General features: G+C 32.9%; 1 protein-coding gene across 1 annotated transcript; it reads right to left on the minus strand.

The window, feature by feature from the left end:
- Nucleotides 1-4,405: 4,405 nt before the first annotated feature.
- Nucleotides 4,406-7,661, minus strand: LOC133194408 (cerebellin-1-like). The gene is made up of 2 exons (XM_061330369.1): nt 7,411-7,661; nt 4,406-6,454 (listed from the first exon to the last, which is right to left on the minus strand). Exons 1-2 carry the CDS (start codon nt 7,598-7,600, stop codon nt 6,018-6,020), a joined length of 627 nt encoding a protein of 208 aa, XP_061186353.1. The 5' UTR covers nt 7,601-7,661; the 3' UTR covers nt 4,406-6,017.
- Nucleotides 7,662-12,482: the final 4,821 nt, after the last annotated feature.

Raw genomic sequence — 12,482 nt, forward strand, 5'->3', positions numbered from 1 at the left:
TTTTGATACTGCTGATGGTGATGTACGGAGCACGACAAAAATGTTGAAAAACAGACATGCGGTATCCAAATTTTATTCATTTATTATCTATATTTCACGATATTCTTCAACAATTTTCTCTAAAATTTCTTTTTATTGTTTTATTATTAAGTATTTAGATTTCTGGCGTAATATTTGAAGTACCAACAGAAATATTGTAATTTTTCTCCGATGTTACCCCAACGAAATCAACTGCAAATTGTGATTTCACGGAGCAGCGTACTTTTATCAAATCATGAATCATGCTGGGAAAACGCAAATAGAGACACAAAATAAGCCTAAAGAAACATGTAGTAAACCAGCGGAATATCCGACAAATCTCTACAAAATGTAAAAAAGAATTTTAGACTGTTAGACCTTAGTCAAAAGGCAATCCGGGAGGGATGGAAGAAGTTCAGCGACAAAACACTGATCTGGACTGTTAAGAATGTGATTGAGATCGACTGAAGTCAAACTTTTCTTCAGAAATATCTGCAGTTTTGGGGTTTAATACAAACTAAAACACACAATAATAGTTTTATAGTTTTTAAGCTGAATCAGAAATGGTATATGGATTTTTATTCTGAGTAGATAAGGTAACCCAAATTATACAGGGTGAAATACTAAGGGAAAATATGGAGATAATGAAAGCTCCCATTTTTTAAAATGCCCGTGACGTTGAAGTTTTACTGTGCCGTGACTTCATGATATGTCCTGTTAAATCACTTGAAATTGATACCAATTTACAATATTTTGATATGAAATTTTGATGATCTTATATGAAAAGATTCTTATATATTATTTATGACTTTTTGCTTTATTATGTTGTCAAATATATCTTTTGTGCAACAAGTCCGCGTAATTTTTGAACGGCCCTCGTATATACAGAGAAAGGGTCAGAATCCGAATCTTAAGATAAACAGTGTTGTTGGTTTTTTTTAGTGCAGTGCTTTATATATATAATATATATATATATATATATATATATATATATATATATATATATATATATATATATATATATATATATATATATATATATATATATATATATATATATATATATATATATATATATATATATATATATATGAAAATAAAAAATAACAAGACAACAATGTTAGTAACATTTTACTAACATTGTTGCCTTGTTATTTTTTATTTTCATATTAACTACCGGACACTGTGATATTTCTTTTAATTTTTTGGATATATATATATATATATATATATATATATATATATATATATATATATATATATATATATATATATATATATATATATATATATATATATATATAGAAAGAGTCAGAATCTTTCTGAAATCTTATATATGAACTCAAAGAACAAAACTTTCGGCCTGCTGTCTATCCTCTTGAATAAATGAAACTTCCCAAGTACATGTATATTCTTATGCTAAAACATTCCACTTGAAAAAAATAGTTTCATCCGACACTGTTTGACAGAGCGTTGTGTTTTGAGTCAGAACCATCAACTTCTAATATGGAGGAGAGATTTTTTTTTTTAAAGAAATTAAGTTTTGTGAAGGCAAAACATTGAACTCAAATGGTTATAATGGAGGGGATATGAATTCAATAATTCCATTCATCTGAGTCTTAGGGAAGTTTTAAGCGGAGTATCCCACGAGAAATTTGTATAAAGTTTAATACTAATGATCTGGTGTTTTTGGTTTGTTTGTATGTTGTTTAACGTCCCTCTCGAGAATTTTTCACTCATATGGAGACGCCACAACTTGCCGGTGGACAGCTGCAAATTTTATCCTATACTCGGCACTTACGGCCATTGAGCAGTAAGGGATCTTTTTCGTGCCAGCACCTACTGCGACACGGGATCTCGGTTTATACGGTCTCATCCGAAGGACAGGTCTCCACGTCCCACAGTGGGATTCGAACCCGCGACGTAAGGATCAACTCCTTTCTTCTCAACTACAGAGCAGACGCTTTAACCACTGTGCCACGCAGGCGACATGATCAGGTGTTAAAGAAATGGATAAAACGCCGTGAATATTCCAAACTATGCAAAGGACAAGATAGGTTAAAACCCCTTTTTTGGCCCCTGGTTTTGGGCGTCTTTTAGAATGATGCAACAGGTTTATCAATGAAACCTGTTTTCACCCCTACCATAAAATGAGTATTGGTTCTAAGTTATGGGATACACATAGGTCACAGGAAGATCAGAAAATATGTCAATTTCCGAATTTTCTCATGTTTATGCAAAATTTTCATCGATTTTACAGCACAGTTTGTTTCAGAAATCATAGAGCACAAGCTTGCCCATCTACCAAATTTATATATTTCATACACTAGTATCAGATGCATCTTGTGTATAAAAATCTCAGATAGGCAAGCTTGTGCTCTATGATTCCCGAAGTGAAAAGTATCTTAAATTTGACGAAATTCCACCAGAATTGAGGAAATTCGGGAAAATGTCTTACTTTTGCACCCTCTTGTGGCCTCCACATAAGCTTTGAATCAAAATTAGTACTGGTTTTAAAACAAGCATCATTTTAAGTTCTTAATAACAAACTATCACAGTTTGAACTGTGTTCCGATTTTTACATCAAATAAGGGGCCAAATTCAGCCATTTCCTAACAAAAAATACTATAGTTAACTATAGTTTACTATAGTTAACTATAGTACCAAAGTAAAAACTTTGGAACTTTGATTTACTATAATAAAAACTTTGGAACTTTGATTTACTATAGTGAAAACTTTGGAACTTTGATTTACTACAGTAAAAACTTTGGAACTTCAGACTACTGGTTTTAAAACAGGCATCATTTTAAGTTCTTAATGACAAACTATCACAGTTTTGACTGTTTTCCGATTTTTACATCAAATACGAGGCCAAATTCAGCCATTACCATACCCTGTCCTTTATAAGTATTATTTGAAAATTCCCTGTTCCTGGAACAAAAAGCACTACTATTTTGTAAATGAACATCACAACTGTAAAAGTAGCTAAATCAATCCTTTTTCTCATCCCTGTTAATTCCATATAAATTTGTTTTGATGCAACGTGAAAATGACTTTGTGATACGATGGTCGTCCACGTGGTGCATTGGTTAGAGCGTCTGCCCTAGACTCGCGGAGTAAGGGGTTGATCTTTACGACGCGGGTTCGAATCCCGCTATGGGACGTGGAGACTGGTCCATCGGATGAGACCGTTTAAACCATGGTTCCGTGTCGCAGTAGGCTGGCACGAAAAAGAAAAAGGGCTCAATGGCCCTGAGTGTCGAGCATAGCTCAAAAATTTGCAGCCCTCCACCGGCAACTGGTGGCGTCTCCATATGAGTGAAAATTCTCGAAATATCCTATGATTCAGGATAATCAAGGTAAAAAAGTATAAAGAATAAATTGTTGGGACTGCCAACTCCGACATATCCCTGGTATTCGGGATATCAGTGTTTTAATAACAAAGTTCAACTGTAGTTCTAATTTTCCATGTGATGTTGATAGTTTAATTCTCCAATTAAGCCAACAAATATTTTCGAAGTAACTCATTCTACGTACAAATTAATGTGAAATATTCTATTGTTTCATCACCATATAATGTTGTTAGTGGTGATATCGCCAAAACGCGTACTTAGTAGACCACTTCAATTTTTGAAGCAGCAAATACTTGTTTTAAGTTTGAGCCATATATTTTAATGATAGACAACAATGTGGTTGTTCAGCAATATCACATTTTCCTTTTCGGTTGCATAGTACATGTATTTAGTACGGTCTTTCAAGTGTAAATAACGGTATTTATGATTTTTTTTTTATTATAATATGTTTGTTAATGTGTGATTACTCAATTCACATTCTAAACTTGTATTATGGCACTTGTTCAGATCGAAAGCTTGTGATCTTTAATACCTGGAAGCATAGTGAATATGAGTAGAGGAAAAATTCTTGGATTTTATGTGAAAACTGTAAAAAGTTTTGGAAAGGTTTTATGCAACAGTGTTCAAAACTTACTTCTGTGACAGAGACAGTAGGATTCTAGTTCTAGATTCTAGTAAAAAGATCACTTTTTATGGCCCATTGATGCCGTTACATGATTATTTTACCTACCTGACTTATTTCTGGCATATTGGTGAACTTTTCACTTTTTCACAAAAGACATATTTTACCAATTAAAGATGTCTTTCAAGAGCGCTTCTTTAAGTCTTTAATACTGACTTTGACTACATAGTAGAGGTTAAGACATATTCATGCATTAAGTTCTCTGGTACAATATCTCCGAGGAAAGAAGATATTTTTAATTTTTTGAATTTTTTTTATCAAGTTTGTAAATTCTCTTATACAGCTTTTCACTTTTTAGTCAAAAAGTAAATACATCTATATAAGATTTTAACAATAAAAAATTACACTGTTATTAGTTTTGTAATACTGTTTCAATAAAATAAACAGAATCCTTTAAGTAGAAAACTATTGTAGTTAAAAAAAGTTATATATCAATGCCAATCAAAGCTTTTTATATTATATGTAAAACACACACACACACACACACACACACACACAGAATAAAACTAGTATACAGAAGCATTATGCAATCTTCCTAAACTTTAAGTAGCAGGAAAGTTTTTAAGAACAATGAGACAGAGAAAACGTTGACTTTCTACAAAGGACTTAAAGAATTTAACGTGTGTGCAATTACTGCATTAGTTCCTATTCCGAGAAATATCTGTATCAACACAAAACAATTGGTGTCTGTCTCGTGATTTGATAGGCAACAGATGTAAACAATGGACAATATACAATTCTGAATTAAGAATCCTTGAACAGTAGTTGTTTTCAAGGAGGATATATTCTATTTAAGACTGTACGAGTGAAAGAAATTGCCTTTTGTTTTGATGAATTTTCCAGACTGTTTTCAAACCTTAACGTCAAATGTTCTGAGAGACTTGAAATCTGTTTAAGTGATGTAGAATATATTGTCATATTCTCACGTAAATTTAAAGACCACATAGTTATCATTTAAGGCAAATTTTCGAGAGAATATCATGTTATATCTCTCATGTGTCATATCAATTTACAGAAATTAATTTCGGAAGGATTTGGGAACTCACAAAAGGGTTTTTAGGTCCAGCAAACATTTTTATGAATGAGTTGTCATTATCGAAAACTCAAAAACGAAAAAAATAGTTCGTAGCTATAGTTTTCTTGGCATGACCAATTTCTGCCAAAGTTATTCATGACTTCGTAAAATTGGTTCATCCATTGAAGGTGTGCTGAGAAGGAACGGAAATTTGAATAGTCTTAGGGCTGCACGGATTCTTATTGCATTGCACTCGGAGTGTGAAGAAAAAGTTTCTAGCAATAATACTGTAAATATTCCTGTTGCATTATGTAGTCTACGTAGTCTCGATGATTTTGCAAATCGTCTCAACTGGTGGGCTCTTTACACCCAAGTGCTGCCACTTTTGGTTTTTGTGAAAATACCTACACTAAAGTTTTTGATAAATGTTCTATAGATACTCATAATGTGATGCAATTCTGTGGATATGGAGCATTTATTTCTGTTCCTGTATTTTGAGTATTATTCTACTTGTACTTTGTGCGTGAAACGTTAACTTATTCCAATGAAATATATAAAGATAACGAACAGTATTCAGGCTCAAAAGTCCATCAAACAATACAAAATAGGAGCAGAGCAAACACGGACCTCCAAACATCAGAGGTGGGATCAGGTGCCATGGAGGAGTGAGCATCCCCTGCCGACCAAATGATAAATTACATTGACAAACCCCTTTTGATATACCCTATATTTACATTGTGCAATCCATTTTGAAATAACATAATTGTAATTTACATATTTACATTGTGAAACCCATTTTGATATAGTAAATTACAAAACACACACACACACACACACACACAGATAGAGAGAGAGAGAGAGGTTACAAAAAATTCTGCAAAGGTTGTTTCTACAAAGAAAGCTCTCCTAATTCCTCCAGTCAAAAACGTTAAAGTCATTATACAGGATATCATTGAAATGGAATCAAAAATCCAGAAAAGCTATTTCCAGAATATCGAATTCGTATTGCGTTTGAATAAATATACATTTGTTGTGACTTCAAGCACACAACATCATTCTTTTGCAGTGAAATAATGGCCATATTAGCACCAGTGTAATATCTTGTGACGGTGTCTGGAGCATGACGTACCCCAGCTATTGCCTCTAATACGTATTTGTCATTCACAGTCAAAAAGACGTGAAGCACTTCTCCTCTTTCTACTTCTACAGAAATGAAAAATGCGTAATTTCCATCCACGGGTGCTGTAAATGTTCCTGTTGTAGAGTTATACCCGTCTCCAATATTAAGCAGAACGTTTTTTAGAATAATTATCTGTCCGCTTCTTGTTATGTTTTCGTCAATATCGTCCTTAGCAGTCACTGAAAAACCCACTAGGTGTTTATTTTCTGAAAGTAAATATTAAATCACATATGAATACATACATAATTAAGTTTATGTGCCGAAAAGCAAATAAATACATGTAAATAAAAATGATAAATATTACACGATATATTGATATAAAGATATAGTACATTACATGGGTCCTAACGGTAACATAATTTAGTAATCTTCTCCACTTGACAAATGAACTTGTCAGACAAAGTTCTCCGAAAAGTCGAAAATTAAAAACAAATGAGATAAAATTGAGGGCAAAAATGAACGAGGAACAAGCTTCGTTCTGTAAATAGCACCCAATAGACAAATGAACATCCCTGTACGTGGGAATGGAACCTCATCTCCTAACCAACCGAACATTACGCCATGATTTTTCCAATGAATCCATGGCATGCACCTTGGTCTGTCCCTCAGTTCAATCGTTGACATAGTATATATCCTCTGCACGTGTAACCTTCTCTTTAATGTTTATTTACTGTTTATCTAGTCTCAGAATACTGTTAAACACTGAAAACTTGTTATTACTGGTACTAATATTTTCAAATTCTATTAGCTTATATTTGTTTATTTATAAGTACGTTTTGTAGGTAGGTGTGTTGGGGGGATCACAGAACAATTATACACTGGAAACGTTCTAATTTTTCTTTTACACTATGTTGAATTCGATATACATTAATTTGTTTTAATTATCATTAATTTTATATTTCAATTTGCCAATTATTTAATACAATTTCTGTGCTTTTTTTCAACTTATTCAGTGGCTACTTCGCTAATTCTGTCGCGAAAAGACCGCGAATATTAGCATTTTGAGTACGTCTTGCGCCACAGTTAAATGTGAAATGATGGAGAACCCAGGTGACTGACTGAAAAAAAAAATGTGTAAACATTGTTCCCGGCGACATCATGTATCTACATTCACTGCAAATATAGAAGAACAGCATGTTTAAATCATATTCAGTGCACTTACTTTGCTTTTCTAGCTGTAATCTTTTCATTCGATCTTCCAAATCCGTCAATCTTCTTTCATATTCATACCATTTTTCATCGGAATTGTATATCATTTGACTTTCCACCTGAGCTGTACACATAAAAATTAAAATAACGACAAAGGAAAGACACAAACACCAGCGATAAAATATTACAAACATTTTTAACATGCAATTAAGACAGATGTTAAAATTATATCATTCTGTCAAACAAAGAACCAGTGTCTTATTCTTTGTTGCGTCACATCCTGAGATGTATGTATTAAACAATTCCTAACTAAACCACTTCCGTGGATGGATGGCAAAGAGGTATAGCGCACTTAATGTATCAGATGGTCTACAATATAGCGCATTTACAAACATCCAAAACATTCCTTTATTTTATGATATTAAGTAAATCTAGCTATAAACAAATACAAATTTTACCAGTACCCGGCAAAATTAGTCATAATTATCTGAAACAAGATCAAATCATGATTCAGCATTGTTTAAGTAAGATCAACTTTTTCAGAAAAGTGAAGGAAAAAAAAGAACCTCAACGATATTCTTAAAAAGAACCTCCCAATTCTTTATGCAAACAAAGAATGGTAGAGTTCTTTAAGCGAGAATATTCAAGGATATGGTAGAAAGAACCAGATTGGATACCCCATTACCTAACGAGGGTTTTAAAACTTGTTCTGGCAGAAGATATCTTCTCTGTAAGCAGGCAGTTTAAACAACCCAATTACAGGCTACAGCTATACGGAATATATATCTCATCAGCTGCAAGATGTGTCAAAATCAGTACGCTAGGGAAACGGGAGATTTCCTCAGAAGAATTCAAATAGTTGTCAGCTTAAATCAATGAAATCAATATATGCGTATAAGTTGTTCCAAAAAAAAAAAAAATTGACCCTTGAATCTGACTGTTTGAATCTGTTGGTCCAGTCTAGAGAAGTAATAAAAGAAAGCTGTGTTACAACGCACTTTGAAAAATTACGCACTTTGAAAAAGTTTTTCAAAGTGCGTTAAATTGGAACCAAGTTAACGCACTTTGAAAAAATAAAATTTCTTTTCAAAGTGCGTTAATATCGACCATATAATTTAACCCCCCCCCCCCCCGCTTTTCTTTTTTGCAAAAATATACATAATATAGGCATTGAAAATTGGGGCATAATGTCTTTTAATTCAGTCCCCCATTCCACTTTCAATTACCCCCCCCCCACTTTCAATTTGCTATCGACGCCTTTGTATAAGAAAGATAAAGAGTTGGGCTTAGAGACCTACCCGTCTTCTCCTCGTTCTCGATGAGGGTAAATCAATTCATAAGTTTTTCAAAAGATATATAACAAATTAATGCTCTCTATTACTAAAATCTAAGTCAAGAATTTTTGTTTTACACATATTTTTTTTAAATGCATTAAGTGTCTCCATGGTAAAAAATGCGGATGTACAATCTCAATGCACTTTAAAAAGATTTTTCAAAGTACGTAGAGTTTGTCCCAGATTTAACGCACTTTAATTTTTTTTTCAAAGTGCGTAATTTTTTCAAAGTGCGTTGCCACAAAGCAGCGGTGTAAGTGGGCTTACTGCTAATAATTTATACCACTGTATACCTGCACTTTCTAAAGATAGTTAGGGTATATTGTTGTTATTCTGTTATTCTGTCTGTCACACTATTTTCTTCCAAAAAATCTTTCATTTTAAGGAATAGCCAACTCTGTATACGTGGCTCTGAATATTAGACTGAGATATGGTATAATGCATTATACAGTATATAATCAAATACCTGGCCTATTGATGTTAATCGGCTTTGAAAAAGCATTTTATACAATCTCATGGAATTTTATATATCAAACCCTTGACTTTTTTAATATTGGACCTTCTTTTATAAATTGGATTAGAACCTTCTATAATGGTATTAAAGGTCATATGAAACGGTTCAAAACAGTAGGATTTTACATTTTAAACATAAAGACTTGTATGAAAGAATGTCAAATTACGTTTAATATATTTTTTTTTTTGCCTTTGCTTAACTGAAAAATGAAGGCCTAAACTTGTCCACTTGATAAATTTGTTACCCGCTTATCGTTCTTGATTTTGTGTTTTTATGACGTCACAAAGACCCATTGATGTAAATAACGCATTAGATATAGTGTAATTTTACCGTTTTTTATTGAGTTAATTTTAGTCATTTTTTGGGGATATAAATGTGATTATGTTTTTAGATGAGCTATCTGATTCTAAAGTACAATTTACTCTATTTACACTAATCGTTATTTAGCCCAACAACTGAAAACGAGAGCTTTCCATCGTAGGATGATCCTGATGAATATTCCGTTGAAATCAAGAATTTTCTCCTCCAACTATGATTACTTATTTTAAATTAGTACTTTAGAAACAAAAATCTTCTTATTTCTATACGATTCATGATGTTTTTTTTCATTCCTAGTGAAAGTGTATAATTAACAACAAAAAACAGCGTAATTAATTAACATATTGACCTGAAGCTTCTTCATACATGTGATATGTACAGGCTGTACGCAAAATGTACAGTTTTTTGAGCCCATTCATCGTGTACCGGCGGGACACCAAAATTCACGGAATATGAAAATTTGTACAGTATTTTGAATTTCTCGCTAAATGCCGCCATTTTCCTCTCATTCTCGCTCGCGAGACACTGGAAAACGTCACCTGTGTTTGACACTTGACCTTCTGATGTGTAGTGTACACAAACCATCACGTGCGAAGGTGTGAACTGCCAATTGGGATAATTATCTTGCTATAAATCCGTATCAAATACCCCTTTAGGTAGCTTTATTTTTTAAGGGGTACTTAATTACTGTTAATGTTTCGTATACGTAACTTGATTGAAAAAAATTAAGCCAACTTCTAAAGTTGATATACATGACTTTAGTCTTAATATACGTGAATCTGACCCAGATCTTCGTAGGTATAAAATATACGATGTTTATTACAATGATTATGATGGAATTTCAGAAGAATTTAAGCGATATTTTATACCATTTTTTTGTACCGTTTTTTGATAGGCAGTGTACAGTTTTTTCACCCAAATTCCAGTTTTTTTATGGCTCCTGTACAGTTTTGTGGTCTTTGACTTATCACATGTATGCTTCTTACAATAAAAATTTTAATGGGCATGCAAAATCTGTAAAATAAAGTTGTGTCATATATTGAGAGGGAAAAATATCCAGCTCAAGGGTACCCCTTATTCCCAAGTAAACACGGGGATATTGAAGTTCATGATGAACATGGATCAATGAAAAGACGGCGTAGTTGAATGCACGCTTTCTGCAATCTGAAACACGAGGACTAATGTAAAACGATATAGAAATAGGGGTTTATGACGACATCATCGTAATAAACATGATTTAAAAAAAAATGGCGCAAAATTACCGGCATCACGATCGCGAGTACGTACACGTACATGTATACATGTACATGTATATACATGCACTGTAATGTTACGGTACTGATACTTCTAACTGACTGAGCAATTGCAGTTTGAAAATACTCATACAGTTCGTGCATAAATTGATCAGTTAAAAAATCCATACCCCCCATTATTTGCGCGATTGAACCTGAACAATTTTTAAAATTAATATTTTTACAGTTAAACATTTTCTTTTTATATCAGACTATATACTCTGTGTTGAAATAATCTGAAATAAATTTAATCAATTCGGCCTGTAAATATATTCACACAGAAAAGTAGAATTGCATAGATAGAATTGTGTTTGATGTCTGACTTTTTAAAAATTATAACGATATTAAATATAGTTACAGTGTTACGTGTATACATGTACTGACTTTTTGGTAAGAAAAATATACGGGAAGAGAGAGAGAGAGAGAGAGAGAGAGAGAGAGTCATCGAGACAGGGAAAGCCAAAGAGAGAAAAGGGAAAGCGATTGAGAGAGGGGGAAAGCGAGAAAGCGATAGAATCATTTCATTTCCCATGAATAAATGAAATAATTTATTTGCAGGTTTAGTTTCACTTTCACACACCGCGGTCAATCGAATTCAGCTAAATACTTATAAATTTTAATCAGAAAACAAATCATCAATATTCTTGTGTTAGAAATTTATTCAATTGTAAATTATTTGACAGCGTCTATATTCACTTAATTACTCTAGTACAGACTCCCTCTCTCTGTTTTTTTTTCTCTCTCTCCCTCTCTCCCTCTCGATTGAAGTGTCGAAGGACAACAATAAATTACAAAGATAAAACATGCTAAAATCTTGCAAATATGCAATAGGATGTTAAAAGACAAATACTATCTTGTTTGAACGTCGTATATTTATGCGATATTTTAGCCAAGATGATGATATTTCTTAAAAATTACGCTGCAAAAGACATGATCGCTTGTATAAATGTTAGTACTGAATGTAGCGAGTGGGTCTTACTGACGTCATAAGCAAAGGGAAATAAGCCGCGCTAGTTGAAGTTCATTTTCGCAGTCAAGTAATTTTGATCGACTCTGCTGCCGCTAACTTGCATAAAAAATCCAAAATGTAATTTCAGGCTTATTAAAGTTGCTCAGATGAACTCATTTCCGTATACAACCCAAAATGCTCAGGGCATTGTTTCATATGACCTTTAAATCAAGTGTTATACAAAATGGATTTACTTCAGACTATCTTTTCCCCCAGAGAGGCTGTGGGCAAGGTGATCCAATCTCACCATATCTCTTTTTGCTATTTACTGAAATTCTTGAAATCTTAATTCGAAATAATCAAGATATTAAAGGTATAACAATCGAGGGCGAAGAGTACATACTTTCGCAATATGCTGATGATACCTCTATTATTTCGGATGATTCACTAAAATCCATGGATGGTATTCTCCGAGAATTAGATTATTTTGCTGATATGTCAGGCTTAAAGATAAATTTCTTAAAAACTAAAATGATATGGATTGGAAGTAAAATATTCTCAAGGGAAGTATTCCATCACTCGAGGTGGAAGCTTGATTGGGATAATTCAAATTTTGATCTTCTAGGAATAAAATTTTCAGTAAACTTGGGTGAAATGCTTGATTTAAATTATTCCATA

Source organism: Saccostrea echinata, unplaced genomic scaffold (assembly GCF_033153115.1).
Source record: "Saccostrea echinata isolate AGI-Se365-2 ecotype Australia unplaced genomic scaffold, CSIRO_AGI_Sech_v1 ptg000029l, whole genome shotgun sequence".
NCBI classification, from domain to species: Eukaryota; Metazoa; Mollusca; class Bivalvia; order Ostreida; family Ostreidae; genus Saccostrea; species Saccostrea echinata.

What these genes read in the sequence shown, in the direction of transcription:
- LOC133194408 (XM_061330369.1), bottom strand. Translation starts at nt 7,600, where the DNA reads ATGTTAAAAATGTTTGTAATATTTTATCGCTGGTGTTTGTGTCTTTCC. An exon ending in ATTACAGCTAGAAAAGCAAA is followed by an intron (nt 6,455 to 7,410) that starts GTAAGTGCACTG and finishes ATTTACTTTCAG; the next exon opens with AAAATAAACACCTAGTGGGT.